The 23,628-nt window shown below is 46.4% G+C and overlaps 2 protein-coding genes across 8 annotated transcripts in view; one reads left to right on the top strand and one right to left on the bottom strand.

Annotated features, from left to right (window-relative positions):
• Positions 1-23,628, top strand: part of LOC111266184 (transmembrane emp24 domain-containing protein 7) — a 154,472-nt gene that overhangs the window by 39,706 nt on the left and 91,138 nt on the right. The gene's annotated exons all lie outside the window — the stretch shown is intronic.
• Positions 1-23,628, bottom strand: part of LOC111266183 (homeobox protein Meis1) — a 103,398-nt gene that overhangs the window by 9,268 nt on the left and 70,502 nt on the right. For 3 of the 4 annotated variants that reach the window (XM_022843427.2, XM_022843429.2, XM_022843426.2), the window contains exons 6-8: positions 18,615-18,656; positions 7,841-7,989; positions 7,373-7,449 (exon numbers count right to left, since the gene is read on the bottom strand). In XM_022843427.2, the coding sequence (XP_022699162.1) occupies positions 7,373-7,449; positions 7,841-7,989; positions 18,615-18,656 (268 nt within the window). The remainder of the gene's footprint in view (positions 1-7,372; positions 7,450-7,840; positions 7,990-18,614; positions 18,657-23,628) is intronic. The other variant, XM_022843428.2, reaches the window with a different exon arrangement.

Genomic DNA, 23,628 nt, shown 5'->3' with positions numbered 1-23,628 from the left:
ACGTCGCCCACGATCGACTCCTGATATGCTCGCGCAGGCGAATCTATGTTTAGACTGAAGTATACCGCGCACACGAAGCCGTCACACAATAAAGCTATATCTACCTTGCCAACAAAAAACCCGAGTCACCCTTCTCTTTGACTTTACGCGGCTTGCAATGCGATAGCCGCGACCCATAGTCGCTCTCACAATGTCCCGTAATCCGTTATTCGAGCAAAGGATCAATTGTTGGATTAAATAGAGTAATGTGCATTGCATTTGCTAGCGTAGCTACACCGACGAAATCATCTACTTAGATTGTTGTCTATTGACTGCTGGAAAAACAACTTGAAAAATAAACTGTGCCATATTTAGATTGGGATGAATCCGTTGACAGTTATTCTAATTTTGGTGTAGCTGCGGTCGAATTCAAAATTCGAACACACTAAATAGCGTCTGAAGGTCCTATACAGGAAACGAAACGTTTGTGTAATCTTGTATAGTTTATTTACGCGTCTGGTCGCATATACAACATGTGTGTGCGGAGATCCAGGGCACAAATCCACAAATACTGTCTTTTCCAGCTGAAAACCAGGTTCCTGCCTACCGTCACGCCAGCGACGGATCTTGTTTATAATGAGGCAAATACCTAGCAAGTAACTTCACCGTTCATGGCTCTGTGCTCACTGTCCAACCTCTTTTCTAATCGTCCTCCTTTTCTATGTGACGTATCTTCTTTTTCTCTATCTCTGTCATTCATTAGTGAAATTCTTTGGCAGTTGTGCAGCCACCCTGTTTTTGCCCCACACATTACACAGCTGTCGAACAACTGGATAAGCTGCCAATATGGCGGATGCTGCTGTGGGCACGGCCTAGGCTGTTAGATGTCCAGGCAGTACTAACGGAGGTACTGCCCACAAGCGAGCACAGGGACTGTCGTTAGGAAGCACAAGTCTCGCTTAGATACTTCAAATATTTATACCGTTCGCATAAAACTACGTAACTATTGTGCTGCACCCCGTCTTGCTACTGGTGCTGCCCCTACTGCGGAAGAGGTGTCACTTCTATTTAACTTAATGCACCCTTTTATCCACTAGCAGTACCGTAATGGCGACCCGAAAGACCACCCCCGGAGGTGAGCATTAGTCCCATGCCTTTAGTATGTAGAGAAGAAGAAGTTATAATGCAGCGAACCAAACGAAGAAACGAGGAACGAGATGGAAAGACCCCGATGCACTAGTTCGCGCGAGCGTCCCACAAACCCAGCAGTGCAGCTTTGACGAGTAAAGAAGTACGAAACATCCACTAACATTCACAAGCTTCCAAGTCAATGATCCTGCCAACGGCATGGGGAGGAAAACAACCAAATCAGATAGTCAGTAAACCAAGACGGCTGTTATGACAAGAAGCTACTGTGTCGTGATACAGCGACACGTACAGGGAAAAGTCATTAGGCAGAAGACAATGTCGACGCTATGCTTGGCTTTGGTTTGTGTTATGGCGGATGGCACACACCGATTCATTGGTAAGTAGGTCTGGATAAGGAGGCAGGAAAAGGCTTACCCGGTTACATTACAGTAGTGGGTCGAAGCATAAATGTCGGGGGTAATGAGTCAGCTCCATTTTAGAGCTGTTCGATCAAATGAAGCCGAGTTGTACAATAAGGCTGTGGTCGTAAACATGGGATATCGAACGACGGTAGTTCAAATTCTATAACATATTAAAGGATTCGGCCCTACGAAGATCGTGCACGCGAATCTGTGCAGGTTGGATCTAGTAAATATCTGAAAAATTTACTGGACAGCCCAACGCATGTTTATCTCTGTGCTACGATGAGCGCGACCATATCAATTCTATAGATGGTTTCAACATAACTTTTCCTCTCTTTGTAACGATATGTTGAGTTAGCTTGGCGTGCATTGTTTACACAGTTCCATAAGGAGCGCATACGCTGTAAAGACATCAAGCGAAACATCAACACTTGTGAGCTCACACCCTAAAGCCTGTTATTTCCTAGCGAAGTTATGCGAGCACATTCAGATTCACTGGGAAACCTGGCTCCCCGCTACGATTACGCTGTTCGGCCAGCCGGTTTCAAAACTACATCTTGAAACAGTCATAATGAAACTCACCTATTCGCTGTTACTTAATCGTGTATTTTCAGCGTAATTCCCGTCGGGTAAGAGCATCAGTTGGCTACCTCTAAGATCTATAGTGACTTTTTCGATTCTACTGCCTTTTGCTTGCCAAAAATCTTCCAGTTTATTTACACCCTGATAAGGCATGTTCTTCAGCTACTATGAAATGACTCATAATACCACCGGTTCTTATTGAAGTAAGGACAGAGATGAGATGAGATGGCCGGCTACAGGAGTTAAAGTAATGCGTCTTAGCAGACCAAAGCAACCGCTATGAGGCTTAATTGTTTGTTTCCAGCAAAAACCTTACTTAGTGGCATACTCATTGAAATCTATCTAGCCCAGCTCGTTTCCACCCAGTCTAATGTAAAACATGTACAGCTATAAAGGCCAATATTGGCGTAACTTTATCTTGTTAGTGCTTAGCAGAATAAGATATAACTAACTGGCTTTATCAAGTCACTACTGGCTTACGCGCGTCATGCATGATTAAATCGATATCCAGGGATCGGTTTTTCTGTAGAAGCTAATACATGGCGCGATAATTGCACAAATCTCACTATACTTCGCAAGAGATGCAAAGGACAGTATCATTAACCATCTCTTAAATAAACCTCAGTCAATAATACAATACGAACGATGTTCGAAAGCGTCCATTGGGCTGGCTGTTCCTTTTCGTCTACACGCAACAAATCTACCTTCCTGCCTCTTAACACGTATTTACTAGAAAGTGGTTCGTTTTGCGACCTGGTCATCGTTTTTCTCTTTTAGACCAGTTTAGACTCAAGATTTTAGGCGGCCACACTTCGTCCCGATGTCCAAACACAGCTGCAACAGCGCTGTTAACCGGATTTCGTCCTGCTTAGTGAATGCTACCACCTGATCTTCACTCGCACCTCGTTAGCGGTACTGTTCGTGCACCCGCTGTAGCGTACTTACTTGTTCTTCTCACTAGTTTCGTAAGCAAGATGTCCTATAGTCCGCCAGTTCTAGGCGCCTGTAAGAGCACCTACTTTACTTCTTTAGATGACTTTCCCTTCAAACCTGAAAAGCTCAAAACGACAACAGCGCTGTCTAGCGGCGTAGGGCAGCTATAATGAGATCTCTGAAGTGACTTTTGCTTCCAGCGTTGCCCAGCTGGCCACCGCTGTTACTACTAGTACTACCGCTATGGTTATTTACAGTCAGTCACTCCCAAGTTGTCCGATCCTTACACCGCACTAACCGTTGGTCTCAGATACGTTTGCCGCCACTGCTTTCACAGCTCCTCGCTAACGATTACCTCTTGTATCCAAAGCACAGTCGACTTAGCCCTCCGACGCACACGAAGCTTTAGCTTTCTTTTTCACCCCAGAATCCTACAAGTAAACACAGGCAGGCGGTAGCCGACCACTGGGGCAGGCTTACACAGCGGAATGCTGGAGACTTTGAACGCGTCCGCTATGCTACCAGAGCTCTACGCAGCTGTACGCACCTCCTACCTATAGTTCTTAGGACGCGCTCCTCTCTAGTGAGGCACTCTCACTAGATCATTCACTCAGCCTTCTTCCATTCGCATCCCATCCTCTGTTCCCTCGCCCTCCCGATATATAGTCTCATTCTTCTCTAAAAAAAAAATAGGAAGAAACGAAGCCGAAGAGACCATTTTCGCTCGGTCTTCACCGCACCTAGCGATGTAGGAACGGAACGCTTCACCGCTCAGGGGCAGTCAGCCAGCCAGCCCGAGAAGATCTTTAGTGGACTCCAGTGCTAGAGGCTGAAGTATGCACTCAATGACATTAGCCAGTATAATGCGCGCGGCTGACGCTGCTGCCGTGTCGTAATGTATTCAAGAGATATGATTGGATTCCGCGCCTATATACGCACCCTATTTTGATACGGGCTTACACGTCTATTGAGATTGCGCTGGGTAGACAACGCTCAATACGCTCCGACATAGCAAAGTCACCGCTACGAGTGCCACTGCCACTTCAAATTTCGTTGGATTGTGAAAGCCACACAGGCAGTGGCTGTACGTTTCTCGGTCTCGGCTTTGGGCGAACTCGTGATTCGCGCATCCCGTTGTTCGCAACAAGGTAAAATTGGCACAATGACCCGTGCGAGCTGTCCTCCGAAATATGCAGCGTACCACCGTAGAGTTCACTGAGAAGCAGGCATAGGAAAATAAAGGCTGACGCATCACCAATAACGACGATGAACTTTAAACGTCTAACTATAGCGATATTACAACACTGGTCGCTTGAATTCTTTTCTGCTGTATGTTGGCTCCGAGAAAAAGCTGGGTGGCGACTCCAGAACGTCTTCAAGTTGACTCTGTTATTTGCTAACTTGATTTGGAAGTTGCTGCTGTTGGTGTAGATGTCAGTCTAGCTGCAGCGTGATATCATCGCTACGACGTCCGTGAATCGCTCGGAGACACTAACAAGGGCAGGCTCGAAAGGCCGAAACAGAGAGCTCCGTTGCCCGCGGCACGAGTGCTACAGCAGCCACTTCGTACAATAGCATACAGGTAGAAAGATTTGTATGTATAGCTGAAACGAGATGACGAATCTATGGGCGAGTACACTTGCTTAAACCCCGTCCCACGATGGTCTATAGCGGTACGAGCGCCCCTAACCTGGGCTCTAGATACGCCTGCTCAAATGGCCGAGTGACATCCACGGTAATGCTAATGGTTGAAATGTGATTATTGCCAAGTAAGTGGATATCACTGGGGAAAGTCTAATAGTAGATGGAGATTCAGGCTCGATATGGCCCCAGGTCTCATTCCACGTACTCCGATGCCATTCATCGATGGGTTTTGAAATGGATGCAATGTAGTAGTTGAGTAGTTGATAAAATGCACCTATTCGAACTTCGAGTATGGCCAAAAAACGAGCTCACAACTTGACACGCAGTTTGCAGCGGCTAGCAGCTAGGATACTACTAAGTACCGGTAAACATTATCCATTATCTTGAGAACGGCATTAAATGAAGTCTACTTCATTGTAAGGTAATTGATTTATATAAATATATATTTTATTGATCTGTATTGACAAAAATATCACCGGTCAAAAATGAATGGAGCGAGCGAAAATCCCGAGTGTAACAACAGGACATATCAAGCACAGCCGTTCGTGATCCGTTATGGCTGTGTAACGGGTTTATTCGTCCAATTTCAGCCCGTCATTCTAGCGCGCATGTGCTTTCTAAAGCATAGCAACGCTTTTGACAGCTCCCACATTCGACAGTAGTTCGAACAAATGTGCCTCGAGTCTGGCAAAATCTACCGACGAGGCAACTGCAAGTGAACGTCAAATATTGAAAACAACAGCGATCGTGGCAGTCAACATGAACTACTCACGGAAAGCATGGGGCTGCTCTCTGGGTGCAGCTATAAATTGCGTAAACACGGCCGACAAACGGTAACCTTGTTGCATCCAGCCCGTATTACGTTGTCAACCTGTCAAATGTATGAATTCAACGGGCAGCAACTGCTGCGTCCGAATGACACCGTTTCCCTCTCCCGGGGGTAGATGTGCGAGATACAACCCTCCATAGCGCAGTATGCGGATACCAGTAAGCAGTTCGGCAGTGGCGCCCTTTTGTAGAAACGAAAACGCTACCAGTCTGAATAGCTAGTACAGCATGAAGAACCGCACAAATATACCGCCTATCCCATTTACGTTCGCTCTGTTGTCAAAAGTCAGCCACTGCCTCCCAGCAGGAACCATCCGCTGGTGTTGCTGTCGTATCTCGGCTAGCGATCGCGCGGCTAGTGACGACCAAGCAGCGTCCGCATCGGAACACTGTAATATCTCCTCGTTCTCCTTGATTCTCTGATTCTATAAGGGACGTTCTGTGTAATGTTTCTTGGACCACCCTCTGAATTCCCGAGTTAGTGGTCACAGATGTGTATGACTGCTGGCTCCATCGCTTCGGCCATTATTTGCCGCTGCCCTCGACCAAACATCTGCAGCGCCTTGAAACGCTCCGACGATCCCTTCCTTCTTCTAACAACGCTGCGACTACGCTGCTCACCAGCTGAACCATAGGACATAGAAAGTTTAGTCAAAATAAGCTGTTGTCTCATCTAGTCCACCCCCAGCCACTTCGACTCCTACCCGATATCTTCGAAGTGTATCAAAAATGTCGCCCAGCTTTTTCTACGAGCTTACGCCCCAAAGCAAGCTATAGTATATAGCTTAGTTCCATTTTCAGTCCCTTCCCCTTCAGAGGCTTTTCGCTTTTCGGCGTTGCTTTGCCTTACCAGCTAAATCCTCTTGGCAGTGCTACCTTGTCAGGTTAGTAGCCACAGTCGAATGCTGTTGCCGCCTCCACCTGCATGCTCGAACTAGCCCTGAATGAACATCTGGTCTCATTAAGTGCGAGCGATTCGAGAAAAATCTGTGGAGGAAGAGTAAGCGCCCGTCTCGTACGGAGCGCTTCCCTTGTAGCCCAACATAGCGGTTCGTTTTTTGTGCATTGTCACTTCCAGGCTATAAGCTTATGGGTGCGTGTACATGCAAGGGCAATTTTTTTGGTTTCCATATCAACGGCTAGCGTCAGGGGTTGACTATGAGGGTGGCGTTGGACGACCATGGAGCATCCACCGGCAACGTTCGAATGCGCTCGGCATCCAAAACGTATTTCGAAAATACAACGAAATCAGAAAAAAGATAGGACAAGAACAGAGTTGTCGGCCAGCTGGTGTCGTATAGATTGGTTTAGCAGTAATTGACGCCTCTGAGCTTATCAGACTACAATATCGTTGCTTAGCTTCTTTTCTTGGCAATACTATCAAACGCACATGCTATTCAGATCGTCTGAATCATGAACAGTGGCAACGGCTAAGTACTTAGACCAGCTTTGGAGCCTTACTGCGTTGAACGAATTAGGTTAAGCGGATATATACTAATAATACTAATACGATATTTATTATTGCTAGTATGCTAGAGTTACGCAGAAGGCTAATATGTAGTCAGTGATAGATACGAACTAATCTTAAGGTAAAAGACAAATGCCAGATCCTCGTTTGATTTTCCTGAGAAAAGGACAATGATAAACGTATGTGTATATTGCAGTTTGCCTATGATAAAACACAGAGAGCTTCCAAAAAAAGGAAAATCATTGTGAACTCCTGAACGTCGCTCGCTTTGCAGGATACGGCAAGTGAAATAAGAACATTTGACGAGTCTGCTTTCCTTTGTCCATAAGCAATAGGAGAGTGCTATAAGACGGGATACTAGGATGCGTTCTGTACAATGACTACTAACCAGTTGTTGACCTGCAGGATGGTCAGGCCGGTATCCTGGGCCAGTTGTTTCTTCTGGTCCTCACTGGGGTAGGGGTGCTGAAAATCAAAACGAAACAAAAATGCAATCAGATATAATCAGGCCTACTTGGCTTAGCTAATTCACATATCCTTTTATCAATCACATTTCTACCTCACCAACCAATAAGGTATAAATATATACGGATTTTGACTTGTGCTTCATAATACATACGACGTACTTCTTGAAGACCAAGATGTAACCATGTCTAGCAACTGTTATAGCTAAGAAACGCTGAGATCATTTATTACCTCCCACAACGGCCGTGTAGCCATATAGGGCGCAGTCTAGCAGCACACTATAATGAAGGTAAATAATATGCACATATATTCAGTCATATATATATATATGAGAGATTGAGAGAGGGGGGGAGAGAAAGAGAAATTAGCCTTAATATGAGGTAGGACGTACGGTGAGATGCTGGAAGAGCCAAGCACGCATGATGTTGGTGGCCACCTTGGGGAAGATACCTCTTTTCTTTTGGCGTCGCTTGCCGCCGCCGCTCCTGTCCTCCTCGTCCTCCTCGCCTGTTCCGTCGCCGCTGCCGATCGAAGCGTCGCCTAAAATCGCCACGAAAAACAACAAATGGCGCCGGAAACAAAAAAAATAAAACGAGAACAACTGTTAGGAGAGAAAGCGCTAACCGGAATCGGTGGTTTTTGATGAGTTCAGCTATCGACCTTTGTTGAATATGTTTAGCTCGATTCGTTAATGCCAATGTCAGAGGTTGTAAATAATTAAATAAACGGCTATTTAGGTTTCATTAGAAGCGCCGCAGATACCATTAGTGCTACTTGTCGGTTCTTCGTGCGAAGCAACTTGACTTGGTTGTTTTTACTGTTGCTGTACCCCCTTGCCGATGTTTGTCGATTTACTATGAAGCGATACCGAAATAGTTTTTTTTTTTTCATTTACGAGCACGTGGATGTCACCGCCTCGATTTTGTCAACTAGAAGGCCATTCAGTTGAGTCGAAGGATATCACGAGGAACAGGACACTACGATGGGTACACAGACAGCTATCCTTACAAAGGATTTAGCACATCTACGGTTCGAATATTGGCCGCCGAAAAGGCTAACCGAGGAGTTCTTTTCTAGGACTAAGTTCGGTTGAAGGAGTTTCTAGCATGTCGGCGTACTACTGGAAGCATACCAGTAGTACGGAGACGCACTTTAACGAAATGTCGGTTAGTGAATCGGGCGAAAGACGCTCTCCGTGAGAAATTCAAAAAGCGTGCTTTTCTGGTTAGCACCAGTTTCAGGGCTCGGAAACTATGTTTTTCTGTAATGCTACTAGGTGGTACATGCGATTATAGATCTTAGTCCACTAAAACTTATGCCCGAATCGCAATGTCCTTGTTACGAAGGTTAGGTGTTAGTCTCCTTTCTACTACCGTCCGTCTCGACTATATCACTTTAGGTAGTTGGACAAATTTTCCCTATAATGTACGATATCTTATGTAATTGTATTTAATACGTTAGTGAGCAAATACTTTCTGTAGGTTGGCTCGTTCATTGAACATTTCGTTTCACATGCCCCCCTGTTCGTCTCTGTATCTTGCAAACACTAGTAGGCGCATGACAACTAGGACAACGAGGTCAAGCACCGCCTTCAAGCAAATTCATTGAGTACCCGATTCGATTTCTGAAGGCGTCACTCCGCCGTTAGTGTTGTCGAGTTTTGATTGACAACCAACCCGCGCATGTCAAGTTTCCTCGGCCCTCTTCTCTCTTGCAAGATCAAGCTGCTTCGGATGTCCCTATTTCAGTCCAAGTCCCATGATCTTAGTGCCATTTGCCATCTGTGGCTGGCAATGGTTCCCATTGCTATTGATTACTTCGGTGTTATTATGCGAACAATGACGACAACGAAGATCTAGAGCAGCGGCACTCGAATGGGGAGCTGAAGACTCCAGATAGTGATGGTGGAGCTAATGGCGGATAAGTAAGCTAGAGAAGTGACATGGGGGCTCGATTTGGTTGTCGAATGTTAACTGTCGTGTTGGGCTTTGGAAACGCCCAGAGACTCGTTCAATGAGGTAACGATCGATGATTGATTTGACCATTTGAACTTAATTGAGGTTTATAGTTTAGGTCTAGGATATCTGAACAGTGAGCATTAGGCCAAGGGGTCAAATGCTCTGTCGTATATTTGATTGAGTCTGAAAGATGTTTCTTGCAGAAGTTCGTCGAGGTAGGCGATTTACGCACACCGGAAGGAACGCCATTATAAGCGATGTTCAATTAAGTTTTTTTTTTTTTAAATATTACCGCACTTTGTGAAAAGACGCATATAGTTTTGAATTATGATTTTATAACGACTTACCGGCATAAATAGATGTTTGTGTATATCTTTTGTTAATAATTTTATTTATAGAGACGTTTATACGTTCTTTACAGATGTTTATCATATGAATAGTTTCAGTTAAATGGTCGAGGATAATTACAAGTAATTCAAGTTGAATTGTTTTGTGAGTGAACGATTTTAATAATATTAGCTATATTTTTGGGTTTCTGAAGAGAGATCTGCGTCTCTTTCGTCCAGCTGTCGGTGTAGGCTTCCAGTAACGACTGCACTTTTCATATAACGTCAATTTGGAATGGTGCAAAGTACTTTAATATTTATAGCATTTTTTTACCATTAGTAGTTGTCTTCCCCACTTTTTTTGATTCCATTGGCCAGCTAGCAGGACTCCTTCAAGCAACTCAGTTTTCAACGCACTGCAAATTGTCTCGGTTCTAGATAAACCCACTTCAGATGCATTTGGATTTCCTGTGTTCATTGCGCTGACTGTCTGGGCATATTTACATAAGCATGTTACATATAGATGTTTATACGTAAGCTCATCTGATGCATAATAGAAGATAATATGCATAAATGGGAATATCATCAGTGTTTTGAATATATTATACAGGCAAAATGAAGACGTGAAAAGCTCCCGCCCCATGTATTTCGTTGGTATAGTTTTCTCTATTATTTCTCTATTACTGCCGAAAATTTGTTTCTTAGCGTCTCTTCTCGTGTCCGGGGCGCATTGTGCGGCGCCTGCAGGTCGACAACTCCTGTTCCGGGTTTCCCGCAGTAACACTGAAACTATTATTCATTTCGATAGGAGAATCGGGCTACGAGAGGCCAGCGTAATGATAGAACGGGAGCAGCGATCATCATCACAGCAAACGCCGCATCGACAGCGGCGGCGGCAGCGGCAGGCTTCGATCACGAGAGCCTTACAAAGCGTAATTTCTCTACTCGAAGGGACTCACGAAGAATAGCGACGACAATGCGTGGTCACACTACACTCACGTGGCCGCAGTTCGCTCCGCAACAACGACTGATACAGCTACGTGAGCAAACTGCCCAATAACGAGGGCAATAGCAGGGTCAACAAGGTCCCTTCATCCTATCCAAAGGAAATTTGCGATTCGCTTCTTAACGCTGCTTTGGCCATGGTGCCTATGACTGTGACCAGCATATGCGGTTCTGCTCTGGCGCCTGCTGTTGTTACTGGCGTTGACGCGGCGGCTAACGCTGACGCCACAGCCATCAATGTCGTTGTTTCTATTCAACGAAGCAGCGCTTAGCAGCGACCGTTGAGGCGCCGCTTCTCCCTTAACTCTCCACTGGCTGCTACGTCGCCTCTACTAGCTCGTCTGACGTTGGTCCGAGGCTGTTCGCTGTTGTAGACGCCCTGCAGATCCGATCGGGTCTGGCGGACATCTTACTACGGGTCGAAACGGCAGCCCGACATACGCATAGAAAGGCCAACTGTTCAAATCTCTTACGAGCCGCTCACCCCATCCAGTATCTTGTTCGGTCTATTGCCCTCGTTCTTTTACGTAGTCGCTACGGCGCTCCTAAACGACAGAGGCAAGAGAGCCATGTCAAAAATAGCGCATTGCGTTGTCTCGCTTGCATCCGTCGGCTTTATCTCGCCGCCTGGTCGCAGCTTGTCGAGTCTTCGCTCGATTCAATTCCGTAACGTTGCTGCCTGCTTCGCCGCTGTTGATGTTCATTGCCGTATGATCGACCGCTCGATCTGGCGTGGTGGACGCGCGTTGGCTGTTAGTTGCGGCGTGCTCACCCGTTTTGCGCCCAGAGCCGCGGACAAAGCCAAGCGACCAGCCATCCAGCCAGACAACGCCGCTGATCTTACGGCTGCTGCACAATGTTCCTCAGCCGTTGCTGTGGCAGCGGCTGCTACCCCAGCTGCTTAGAATTTGGTATAATGGCGCGATGGCTTCTCATCCCGATGGTGGTGTAGCGTTGTGTGGCGCTAGGGAGGCTGCGCTCAGAGAATAAGTGCGCATCTCCGGTGCGCTTTGGTGTGTCACCTTCGTTTGAGCATTCGCTCCTGTCGTTGTAATACATCTGAGTGAGAGAGAGCGTGTGTCCCCTCGGCGTGCCAACACCGGGAGGCCGACGGGGCAGTCAAAAGTCAACATTAAACAGCAAAAGTCTCCTTTGTTGAGGCTAAAGCTGCGGCCACCAAGAATTCTACTATAATAATATGACGCTACTACGTCGATCAGGGGCATTGTAGCGTACACGAACTGTTTGCGCCCTAATAAGCCGACCAGTCCACCGGTAGATTTAATCAAGTATCATATCGGACATATTAGGTCTAACATTTTGCGAATGTTAATTGTATATATAGAAGACAATGCTTTTCGTTTTACTCCTGAACCGTCTGATCCTCCAGCCAATGGACCCAGCGGTGAAACAAACACAAAGCTAGCAGCCAGGAGATCCGAACAGACAGTAGATGAAGTAAACTACGGCGGAAAAACGTACAGTGTACAAGGAGGGCAGAAACTACGAAGCAACGACCGACGGCCGATCAGCCGAGATCGTTGGACCAACCATAGCGTAGTTAGGTCTGTGATCGTCATGAGAAACATTGTCGTCATCGCCTTTCTGTATCTAAACATGGAGAGCAGGGAACTGGTTGAGACGACAAGACACTAAATGGATAACAGAGAAACTTCGCTCTTCGGCTACTTCACAGCGGGGTTCCCGCTGTCAAATGAGCGAATCGTATCGTCAAAGAATGGGCAAGCTGCTACCACGACGCGTCAACAGCGGCATCCGCAGTACGTTACGAAAACATACGGCTAGAGAACTGGCGACACCGAGCTTCGTATATTGATCGGACATATCTAAAAGCGCAGATAGCTATATATATACATTTGCCATGCAATCCTATGTGTTGCCGGCCAAAACTGCAGACAAAATATCTTTTGCCTTTCCACAAAAATGCTTATCGCGAAAATTACAAGCGTATTTATTTCTCATCGTGTCCATTACCGTCCCGCTTCGCACTGCCGTAAAAACACACCGACAGAAGCTACGAACGACTACACAAGAAGCCTCAAAAAATAAACAATCCCAATAAAGCCATCATTAATGCTGCTATCGCATGTGTAAACTTAAGTTATGAATTGTCTGCTCGCTAGGACCAATAAATACCAGGCCAAGATCCACAAAACTTCGACACCTACATTCGTGATCCCATAAAGGTCATCGACTAATTTCATCAGTTTATGAACTTCGAATTAATTTTGACGGCCAATTCCACTCTAGCACTGTAATTGTTATGATATACAGCATACCCCAGGCGACCAGGACGCGATCAACGCGTGTGTGTGTGTGTGTGCAAATCTGATCAAATCGACTGAGTCTTTTCATTAGCGGTAGTTTATCCGGGGCCTACTTGTTAGTATCGCACTTGTCGTTCGTATGATATAACAAATGAACTGAAGACCTATTGCCGACGTTGCAGCCGATTACAACCGGCGGCTACCCGATCCAAGCCACATTTTCTGATCTTTTTACCTCTGCCTTTTTTTTCAGTTGTTTCGTTCTTTAAATTATGGTTTTCTCCATAAGGTACGTCCTTTCTCGGGAAAGCCCCGGGCCAGTGCTAATCCTAGTAGTCGTGCAACGACTGTGTTCGAGTGCTTCGAAGTGTTCGAAGGCGAAGCTTGCTGTAAACCTGAACAGAACCAAGGTGACGTGGTCCGCCTACCAGCCCGTACGATCGACTAAACTATTCTTTTACAAAATCCAGCATGTCTGTCGGGTCCCTTTGCCCGGCGGTTTTGACATGAACCTCAAGAAGTTGATGTTACTGCTGCTGCCGGCGAGCGCGGACGCGGCTCTTAATCGCGTCGTGCCGAGGTCCCCTTGGGGTTTTTGCAATGTGCGTTTGCACTCATTCTCCGGTCCTTACTTACATTTTATCCCTTTTGTCTATCCTATTTCTCTCTCAGCGCCTCGATAACACCATGGTGGGCATCCACCAGAGCCAACATACTGTCCCGGAAGAATAGCAGCCGGCATAGCTCGGAGCAGATAGCAGGAGATGAGCAGGCGTACGAGCGGTCGGTCGGTCGAGAAACTAGGCGACTGGATGGATCGGCACACTGCAATCTAATCAGAGGCGTTTTCTCATTACGGCTTGTCTGCCAGCCTGACGGCCGGGAAACAGCCGGTTAGCCGCTGCCAAGCTACCACTCGGGGAATGGCAGCAGAAAGGGGTGAATTTGGAGCGACAGAGGCAAGCACAGTGATCGTTGCCTGCTCTGCCGTGCCGTGTGCGATACGTTGCTGTGCACGGCTGTCTGACACATAGCCTGACAGGCAGGAGGGGTAAACTAGGAGGTCTGGTACGCTTCTGGCGTGTCTCCCTGGCGGATTTCTCGCGTAAAAGCAGCTATACCTTTCCCCGTCCTTCTCAGCGTCGGGCTTCACTGCCCTACTCTGTATCAGCTCTCCCTTTCCAGCCAACACGAGAACCGCCGGCACGAACTACTAGCGCCGCCGCCATGTTTGATCACCCCAATCCATTCTGCTTCCCTCTGCTCTCAGAGTCTCCTATCTTCATATTCTGCGTTTCCACCATACTATATTATAGCGAGTGGGGTTAGGCGCTAGTGGAGGTTGGTGGATAGGGGACAAGTGAACGCACCGAGGAAACGCTGAAAATATTTTAATTATAGTAACCGTTGTCTTGCACCATCGTGCGCCCATCGTTCTGCCTTCTCCTCTTCTCCTGAACGTTGGCCCATGCGCTGCACTGGCCCGAACTCTGTCATATCCTCCGAAGCCCATCTCCCAATCTCTTTTTCGCCCCTCCGCCACCTTCTCCCTTCTCAACCCCTCTTTCAAGTCATGTCCCCTCAACAGTTCGGTCGGTTTTCACCCCCGACGTTCTACCGTGCGGTCGACGAGGGACGGCGCGGCTGCGCCTGCCGAAGCCTATCTGGCCCCCGAAACAATGCGCTTCCCTTCCCCGCTTCCTTGAACGACCCTTTCCGGACGCCGCGAGAGGAAGAGAAAAAAAAGAGAGAACTGACAAAGCACACTGCAGAGCTAGTTTCTGACTGCCACGCCAAATCTTGGCAAGAACTGAGGGCTCGATAACTGCAAGGCAGTACACTCGTACTGATCCTAGCTCGGCCGGGTTCGGCCGATTCGGCCGACCAGTAAGCCCGATGTCTGCCAGGCCACTTCTTCTCTGGGATAGACAAGAAAGGTTAGCTGCTTACTCGTTCGCTTCTTCATGAGGTAGTGAGGGAGAGAGCAAGGGAAGTGCAGCGGCGGGGGAGCGGTGGGGCGAGGGGGCCATTATGCGTGACGTCACCCTATAACAACCAATAAGAGCCCATAAAAACAGATCGATGCACCGCCAGAGGGCGTTACCGAAGACACGGTTAGTGTTAGGAAAGAATAAGCGCGCCGGGCGCCCTGCTTTTGCCGCCAGCGGCGGCATCAACAGCGTCTGAATTCACCCTCGCATTAAGCGGGGCGTTCTATGACGGGAGCAAGAATGGCGCCTGCCTGTGGAGTGTCGCAGGAAGACGTAGCAAAGGTGCTGGAAATACGTCATGGATCAGATCCTTTGGAGGTTGTTGTGCTGCGGAGATAGATCCGTTTGCGGATATGTTCGATGAAGTGGACGCGTAGAAGTTAAAAGAGGTAACTAGGGGGAAAACGGCGCGCTTATGTACGATACATGCTAGCCTTTTAAACTAAATAGGGATGTGAGGAAATAGCAGGAGGTTACGGTCTGAGCGAGACAAAACAATCCAAACGAAGAGGTGGACCTCTACATGGTCTACCTTAAGATCTAAAATATTGGCTGTGCATTAGTGCCGAGTTGATAACAGCGATAGGAGTAGATTTAGGCAATAAATTTAGCTCCAACATGCCACCACTCACACAACGCATGCATATCCTTTTGCCTATAGGTAAGTCTGGCCGGTAAAGCAGATTGTGATAGAGACTGCGCGAGGCAGTTTTCTCTCGAAACGAATAGAAATTAACGACAGATCTTGCTGCTGCTGTCACCAGCCAACTGAAAACTATAACTTTTTCAGCATGAATAAAACGTATGTCTTAATAAATCATGGGCAGGGTGGTCAGATCCAGCTCTCGCGGGGCTGTTATACTTGCAGCTTTGCGCTACGGTACTTTAGCAGGCCACAGTACACTGAAACATCCAGAAAATCGAGAGGACAAAAGCGATTCCAAATACATGCGACGCCGTCCATGAGCCTGCCCCTACGTCGACCGCGTACTTTGCTTACTTTCAACTGAATTCGTGAAGAGATAATAGGCGAAATAAAAGAAATGAGCGCATCAGAATCAACACTACACAGTCGACATTCAAAGGCATTCAAAGGCGGACAAAACACAGAATAAGATTTTGCCGTTGTCTGTTCGCCCTTCGCTGGTCGGACATAACGCAACACGAGATGACCGAACTGCTGCCGCTGCTGAGGGAAGAGGTCCTTGACTTGGCGACGATCGCGTTTACCGCCAACAAAAAAGAAGGGCGGCCCCATGGAGGCACCGACAGAGCCACTGGCATCAACGTCAGCTACGGCATCATCGGAGCCACGCGGCGAACCACAGCCAAATCAACCACTCAACAACGACTGCCAGCCAAAAAGTATTCGCCAGCGGAGATTCGGAAACGATTGCAATGTTCTAACATGATACATAATGCTACATGCCGTTGCGGAAGCAATCACTAATGCTAATAGGTAACGGCCAAAGGCGAAACCCCTAAATAGTCGTCACGCGCATACGAACACGTAAACGAATATCAAAGTAAAATGAAAAACTGGGTCCGTTTCGGAAGTTCGACTAATCCTACTGATACTCTCACCGCCATTTAAGGTTTTAATAGGACAGAAAAAATACCTAAGATCGATACGCTGACAGTTTCTATCACTGACCACAACAGTCATTGTATTGTTCATAACGCTTTCAGCCACGCACAACCATTGTTTCAATTAGATTCACGTCCTTCGAATAGCTTACTAGTAGTAATCTGATTTCCGTACTGCTTCTCGACAGCTTCGCAGCCCTGCTGTAGCAGCGGCACAGCTGCTGGTTTGAGACGCGTGCCAACTATCCACATATCCGTCAGTTCACTTCCATAGAATATTACCACTATTTTTGCCAATAGTCTTCCGAACCTCCTATGCGCCAATAGAGCTCTTCCGAACCTCCTATGCGCCAATAGAGCGCTATAGTCCTTAGGCCATATTGCAAAGCAATTGAGTCAAGTTGCCCGTTACTTGGTGCTCTTTCTCATCGGCAATACAAGCTCGTTCGTTTATAGCCCCGTCAAACATCCAACCTACCAATCGACTCCACGACTCGTCGCAAGGCTGAGTCCGCCTAACACTTCTTGAGTCTTAGGTCGCTACTGAACCGCTGAGACTGGGAAGCACCAAAAGATTCCGGGCTGGCTTCATCCCACTGGCCTCTTATCGGGAGATGCGCCGGCTTCAGCCACGCCAGAAGGCACGTGAGCCTGCCGCAGACCGTCATCCATCTCTGTCAGGTCCCCATTAAGTAGGGCAGGATCGGCCAGCGCCTACTAGGTGTAAACTTCGAGGAACGCTTCTGCTCGTGTGTTCAAGACGCTGCTGCTCACGATCGTGATGCTTCCTTTATCTTTCGTCAGCAGTGTTGTTTGTGCTGTGGCACTGCCTCGACGCCTCACGCAATGAGATTACAGGACAGCGGTTGAAGTAGTCGAGAGGCAGCAACAGTGAGATATTGACTGGCGAGCACTACATCTAAAACCATTGCTTGTTTGCCAATAGAGACTCATACTATTTAGTAATGAATAGTGAGCCATTCAGGCCACCAGCGAAGAAAGAGAGTGAAGAAAGCGAGAAAAAAATTCGGAAACTTTGTCTCGGTTTGGCCCACTACTATTCACTATTATTATTATGACATTATTAGCATATATATATGCTACGTATGCTATATATATATATATATATATATATATATATATATATATAATTATATATGAACATATTATAACAGAAGAAAAACGGGTATTGGAAAATGTCCTATCCTTGCGTAAGCTGCCCCTAGCCGTAAAAGTTTTTGCGGCCTAAGGCCTCGTCTGGAACTACCAGCAATTGAGCGGTCATAAACCGAACGCGAGAATGACAAAGAGCGTATAGTTGAGATAGTGTGATCAGCTGATTGCACTTGGTTGGGCCTTGGGGATGACAAGGCATGACAAGGCGACGGTGTCCCTGCGCTCATTCACAACAATGTGAACTTTGGCGTAGTATTGCAGTGTGTTCAGCAGGGGGTTGCCGGAGTGCGGCTGAGAGACGAAAAGGACAAGTGATACCGGGCTGCTGCTCTTAATGACGCAAGAGTCACATTTCTCCACACAATGATGGCAACGCGATGATATAATCATAGTGGAATACGATGCCCGCTAATGGCGTTCATTTTCAGAACTGATCCACCGTACGAGTGTGGATTTTTTTAGCAAACGATAAGCAGCTAAGAAAAGACAGAACATGACAAAGGTTAGGAAATCTTGCAAAGGCAAACGCACGAAAAGGAAGAATTTTATTTTTACGGACCGATTCATAAATTTTTTTTCTAGTTCACAGCTGATTGTGTGTGATGCAGCATCAATGGCTGTATTGTTTTAAATTTACAATCAGCTTGACCTATACTAGCAAACCCCAGCATTTTGCACTTGTTGAACGCAAGTGTTCTGTATTGAAAGTTCGATATAACAATTACAATACGTGAAGATTAGTGGAATCGAACTCTTCACATGGAATACTGGTAGCGAAACGTCAAGTCTGATCGGTAGATAGATTCTACGCAGCTTGCCGAGAATAGCACTTACCTGTGCTCAGAGGTGACTTGTATCCGTAAGACAGACATTCACCTGCAAGCACAGAAAGCACACAGGTTAGAGAGTGAGACCCTTTTAACGATATTAAAAAACAGCTTAACAGCAAAAAAGTTAGAATTTGGTAAGGGTCATATCTCAAGCGAAAGGTGACAAAGGTTAAAAGCTCAAGGTAAATATATCTTTCTCTAATTCAATGATATCTCGACAGAAGTACTGGGTTTGTCTCCATTAGACCTCAGACCCACCGCTTCCTTTAAGTCAGAGCATAAAATCAAGTCAGGATTGCTAAGACAGTCACAAAATCCTTCTAGACTAAAAAGCAACCAATTTACAAATTTCGGCCTGAATTTCAGCTATTTCTACAAATAAAATTGTACAACGATGGAACCCAGTCAGTTCCTGACTTCCAAAAAGAGGGTCAACAGCAAAATATAAAAAATAGGTTTAGAAACAACGAAAAATAAATAACAAAACAATCCATTGAAGCTCAAAGCTTACAAAATTGCTTGTTTCACGCTTGCTATCAATCAAGTCCTATGGAGTAATAATGTTTGTCCTCTTGTCACAATGTTTCGCTCATCATCTGGCATTTTCGCTCTTCTTTTGTGCGTCTTGCACGTTCTCCTTCTTTGTCGACGAATATTTTTTTTTTAAACGAAATAAATGTCAAAGAATAGTGGTTCTTCTTTACAGTCGACAGTTGGCAAATCAAAAACAAAATATGCTTGCTCGATTGATTGGTACCGGAACGTGCGGATCGGAAGTACTGACTATTCCTTCGATCAGCGGTAAGCTGGAGCACCACGGCCAGTGAAGTCCTAGTGGCTAATGTCGGGAGTATAAACCCAGGTATTTATTTCGCAATGCATTCTGTGACGGTGAGATTAAATAGTGCTCCGTGTACAGCGGTCCGCAAATCGATACGCTTGTAGGTGCCAACGTGTATGTCTGTTTGCCCGTCTGTGTTTGTATCACTGTAATCGACGGCAGCGATGACAAAGAAGGCGTTAAAAACAAGTCCAACGTCAAACGCCAGCGCCGTAAAATCGCCTCGGCGTTGCTATCAGCCCATCGTCATTCCGCCGCATCCTTTACTATGTATTAAGTATTGATACTAACTCGGGCGCTGTTGTTACTGAGGTAAACCGCAGACGGCTACTGTTGCGAGCTGATACAACTCGGTCTATTACGGCTGATGTCGCCCGTGCGGCTCCCGTCGCTGCTGGTGCTGCTACCATTCTATTATGAGTGTCTGATGGCTCCCAAAAAACAGGGGCGGAGTAGCGCATGGATTCAAGGTACAATGTACTGTACATTTACGCTAACTTATGACAGCTACCAACACTTAGCGTCGTGCAAAGACACACACACAAACACACATAGATATTCATTCCGTCAGCCAGCGGCTTTAACCATTTCGACAAAAAATATCAGCCTTTATCGCCGGCACCATCAATAGCACATAGCAGTCCCAATCATAACATCGATTAAGAAACGACTATAAAAACGATGACGCCAGCCATAATCAGGCCTATGTGACAACGTGGCCCTCACAAGAGGCCGAAAGAAGTCTGTTCTAGAGGTAAACATCACCAAAGAAATACGACTGACAAAAACGTTGCACGTTGACCGCCATAGCGCACGAGGGAAAGTGTCATCGTTGGAAGTGTGAGCCCTTTATACACACAGATAATGCAGATAGGGGCAACGATACTCAATATTTACGGAGCGTTTCCTTCAGTTTTTTTTTTTATATTCTCGTGTTTGTTGCTGACATTTTCATCGTCGTCGTCCGTTTTAGCTTCTGGTGCGTCTCTCGTCCAACGTGCAAGTATCTATTTTACTCGAACCATTTTTATTATTTTTATTGCTGTGAGGATCGCTCTCTTACTCGCTTATATTCGGTAGTTCTATTAAACTATTTGCGAGATCATTCGTGAATCATCCGTATCTCGCTATTAATCCTTGGGTAATAGTAAGTACTTTTTATCTTCATTGGCGTGTTCGTTTTCACAGCGCGTCGACTTTTCCTATCACGCTTCGGCCCGGTCTAAGACGTCCTCATGCACCGACACAGCCACAAAAGCAGATCTTCGGACTTCAATAGGGATTTTGTTTAGCAGATAGCGTTACAATAATTAAATAAATAACTAAGTAGGAAAAACACAAGAGATGATTAAAAGGAGCAGTGGATAGTCGCCAAAACAACGGCAACGTCCCGAAGAATTTCGTTGATCTGATGCGCGATTAGAGGCTGAAAAGATAGGCCACAGCAAGCCTCTAGCCGAGCGACTGCGTCCACTGTGCGGAGACACTTTTGACGTGGTTACAACGCTCACGTCTATACGTATATTTGCTTCTATCTCTGCAGATAGCTAGCTCAGCTCGATTCTACATAAAGCCACTACTCGAAGCAGAAAAATACGAAACAGACAGTGAACACTGGGTGAGGTAAAGCCTCTATCGTCTTCCGCTCGCCTATAGAAGCTTGATCAGCGCAATGGTACGAAGATTTTTGGTAGATATTGTTTCTCAGTTATGCCGGATTTACTGTTCGTAGATCCAACTTAGATACATAGACCTGCACAAACATAGGCACACAGAAGCAAGACTGAATTGTCAGGGAATCTTTCGATTGCTGAAACAAAAGATTCCTGTGTGCCACGGTATTTCTACCGATACCGCGATGAGGTCGTTGACTATGAAGGCGAAAGTTTGGAGGGATCATGGGTTAGCGGCGAGGGTCATCGCCGACTCGATTGACGGTAAACCTGTGGGTTATTGATGATACATACATGCACGCTAGATGAACAATCCAATATATGTAACATTTTACCTTGTAGTTCTGTTGACCTAATACCTCGAAGCCAACGCTCACGCAAAAGTGACTCCGCCTTAGCGTACGGTTAGAGCCTATCCTGTAAGTAACTGAAGGATAGAGACAAAGGTTTGTGCGCGACACCAGCGAACGCAAACCTATTGCCCGTATGAGGTCCCGGACGGATAGCGCCGTTCGAATAACTTATGAATACCGTCACAATCATTATCGTTTCATTTGCTTCATGAATTTTCGCTGCGTTGCCTTACTGCTTAGTTAGTTGGCTAGCTAAGTGTGTTACCTAGACGCCATTCACGTGACGGAAGCCGTCATGGGGGCGGACAGCTGTGTGCGGCACTTCAACATGACTCGAAGTCAATCAGTCTGACAAGGCACTTACGATTTCTAGTCAGTCCAATACAGTTAGTTACAACTTACGAAGAAGCCGTCACTAATGCCGGTACATCATATTGCGTCAATTACCGCAAAAAAGGGCAAAGGTCGATCGGGCGCTGCGAATCCTGGATAAACCTGTTTTTAGATGAATGAAGCCTCCGAAACGCAGAAGCAAGGAAACAGCAAGTCCAGATGTCCTTAACTACTTAGTCATACAACGGGTAGTACTTTTTAGTCTCAAAATGATGCTGGATGAAACACTATTGCGTTTGCAGATGTGCCCGATACTGTAAGTTTACATGCACTTCGTAATAGGAAAAAAAAATCCCGGCCATTTTAAATTAACGTTTGGCTCTGATGTGTCGATTATAGAGCTATAAGGCCGCATCAGAATAGGCCACGCATTACCTCGCTCAATATTTTTCCCTTATATACTGGGCGTTCCCCATTGAAGCAGTTTCGAACAATGGTGACTGGCTAATACCGCTACCACGCCCAGATTTGACGCGGTATAAAGTAGGAAAGTCATGTCTCAGTAAATTGGGGCGGTTCCCCAACTAATTTCTTAGCCTTCCTCTTTCGATAGCTATTTTGGATAATACTAATAATGTATGCATAATTTTGCAAGATGTCGTTCCTGTACAAGGCATTTTAAAGCTGGTCCCTCTTTGATGGTCATTTTAGACATCATAGTACGTTGATGTTTTAACAGTAAAATAAATTTGAAGCACTTCAAGGATTATCGCTATTTTTTTTTCTCCAAGAACTTATTTTGGACATTTTGTCCTAACGTCCTTTTCGAGTTGCTATCACAGAGGTGACCAATGATTAGTTACTTCAATACTTAAGGCTACTTAGGGCCATTGAAAAGAATGCACTAAATATTCAACGATCCTATCAAACATCACATCACTGTAAGTGTTGACATTTATACATAAGAAGGACAGCGGCAGCAACAATAGAGATCGTGACTAGAACCCACCGTTCCTGGTAAAGTGACCATGATTGCCGTCTCATGTCGTCTATCGAACGCAGTGCGTTCAGTTCTGTAACATTATTTATCTGTGTCTATCCTGAGCTGTGCGCGTTTGATTGAAGACGGAGCTGAGTGAAGCTAGCTGAGAGGCCTATTCAACCGACATGCGTACGCCTTCTCCCACATGATTATCATAGGTGGCAAGGCGCACCGGCCATTTGGACTGCCGTATCTGGTCTACAAGCTTCGTAGCTATTTACACGACGTTAGTAGTTTGGTCGGCTCCACCTCTCAATTCCCGCTCGTAGCTATGTACTTCTTTGGCATCCGTTGCCTCGGAGTTCGGCAACACATGCACAGACAGACACTCATCGAACGACTGTGGGCCGCGCTTGCCACCGAGATCGACCATACAACGCTGAGTGGACGAGGGCCGCTCGTCGTACACTGCTCCGACGCTTGGAGCTGTTGTCACTGCCGTTGCTACTGTCACCTTCAAGTGTTCAGCCGTTGGACTAGACCAGTTCGAACTGGTACCGCCGCTGAGGACCGCGAAGGCCGCCCAGGTTTCTGGAGTTGGGAGCCGACGAAAAGACAAGTCGGTGGAGCGCGCGAGCCGAAATAGTTAAGTAGTTTCGCAGTCGCACAGAAAACGCTCGATCGATCGCGTACTGTGCTATAAGCCCATGTTGTAGTTACAGTGACGAACTGAGGACTGATGACCATGTCATTATGACAGAGGAAAAGGGACGATTCGTAGCGGCAAATTGAGCGGCTGCGTCGAGCCCACTTCAGCCCGGCCCGACCCAGCCGAG

Source organism: Varroa jacobsoni, unplaced genomic scaffold (genome assembly GCF_002532875.2).
Source record: "Varroa jacobsoni isolate VJ856 unplaced genomic scaffold, vjacob_1.0 scaffold_1063, whole genome shotgun sequence".
NCBI classification, from domain to species: Eukaryota; Metazoa; Arthropoda; class Arachnida; order Mesostigmata; family Varroidae; genus Varroa; species Varroa jacobsoni.
The sequence above is the reverse complement of the archived record's forward strand: the minus strand, read 5'-3'. Positions and strand labels throughout refer to the sequence as shown.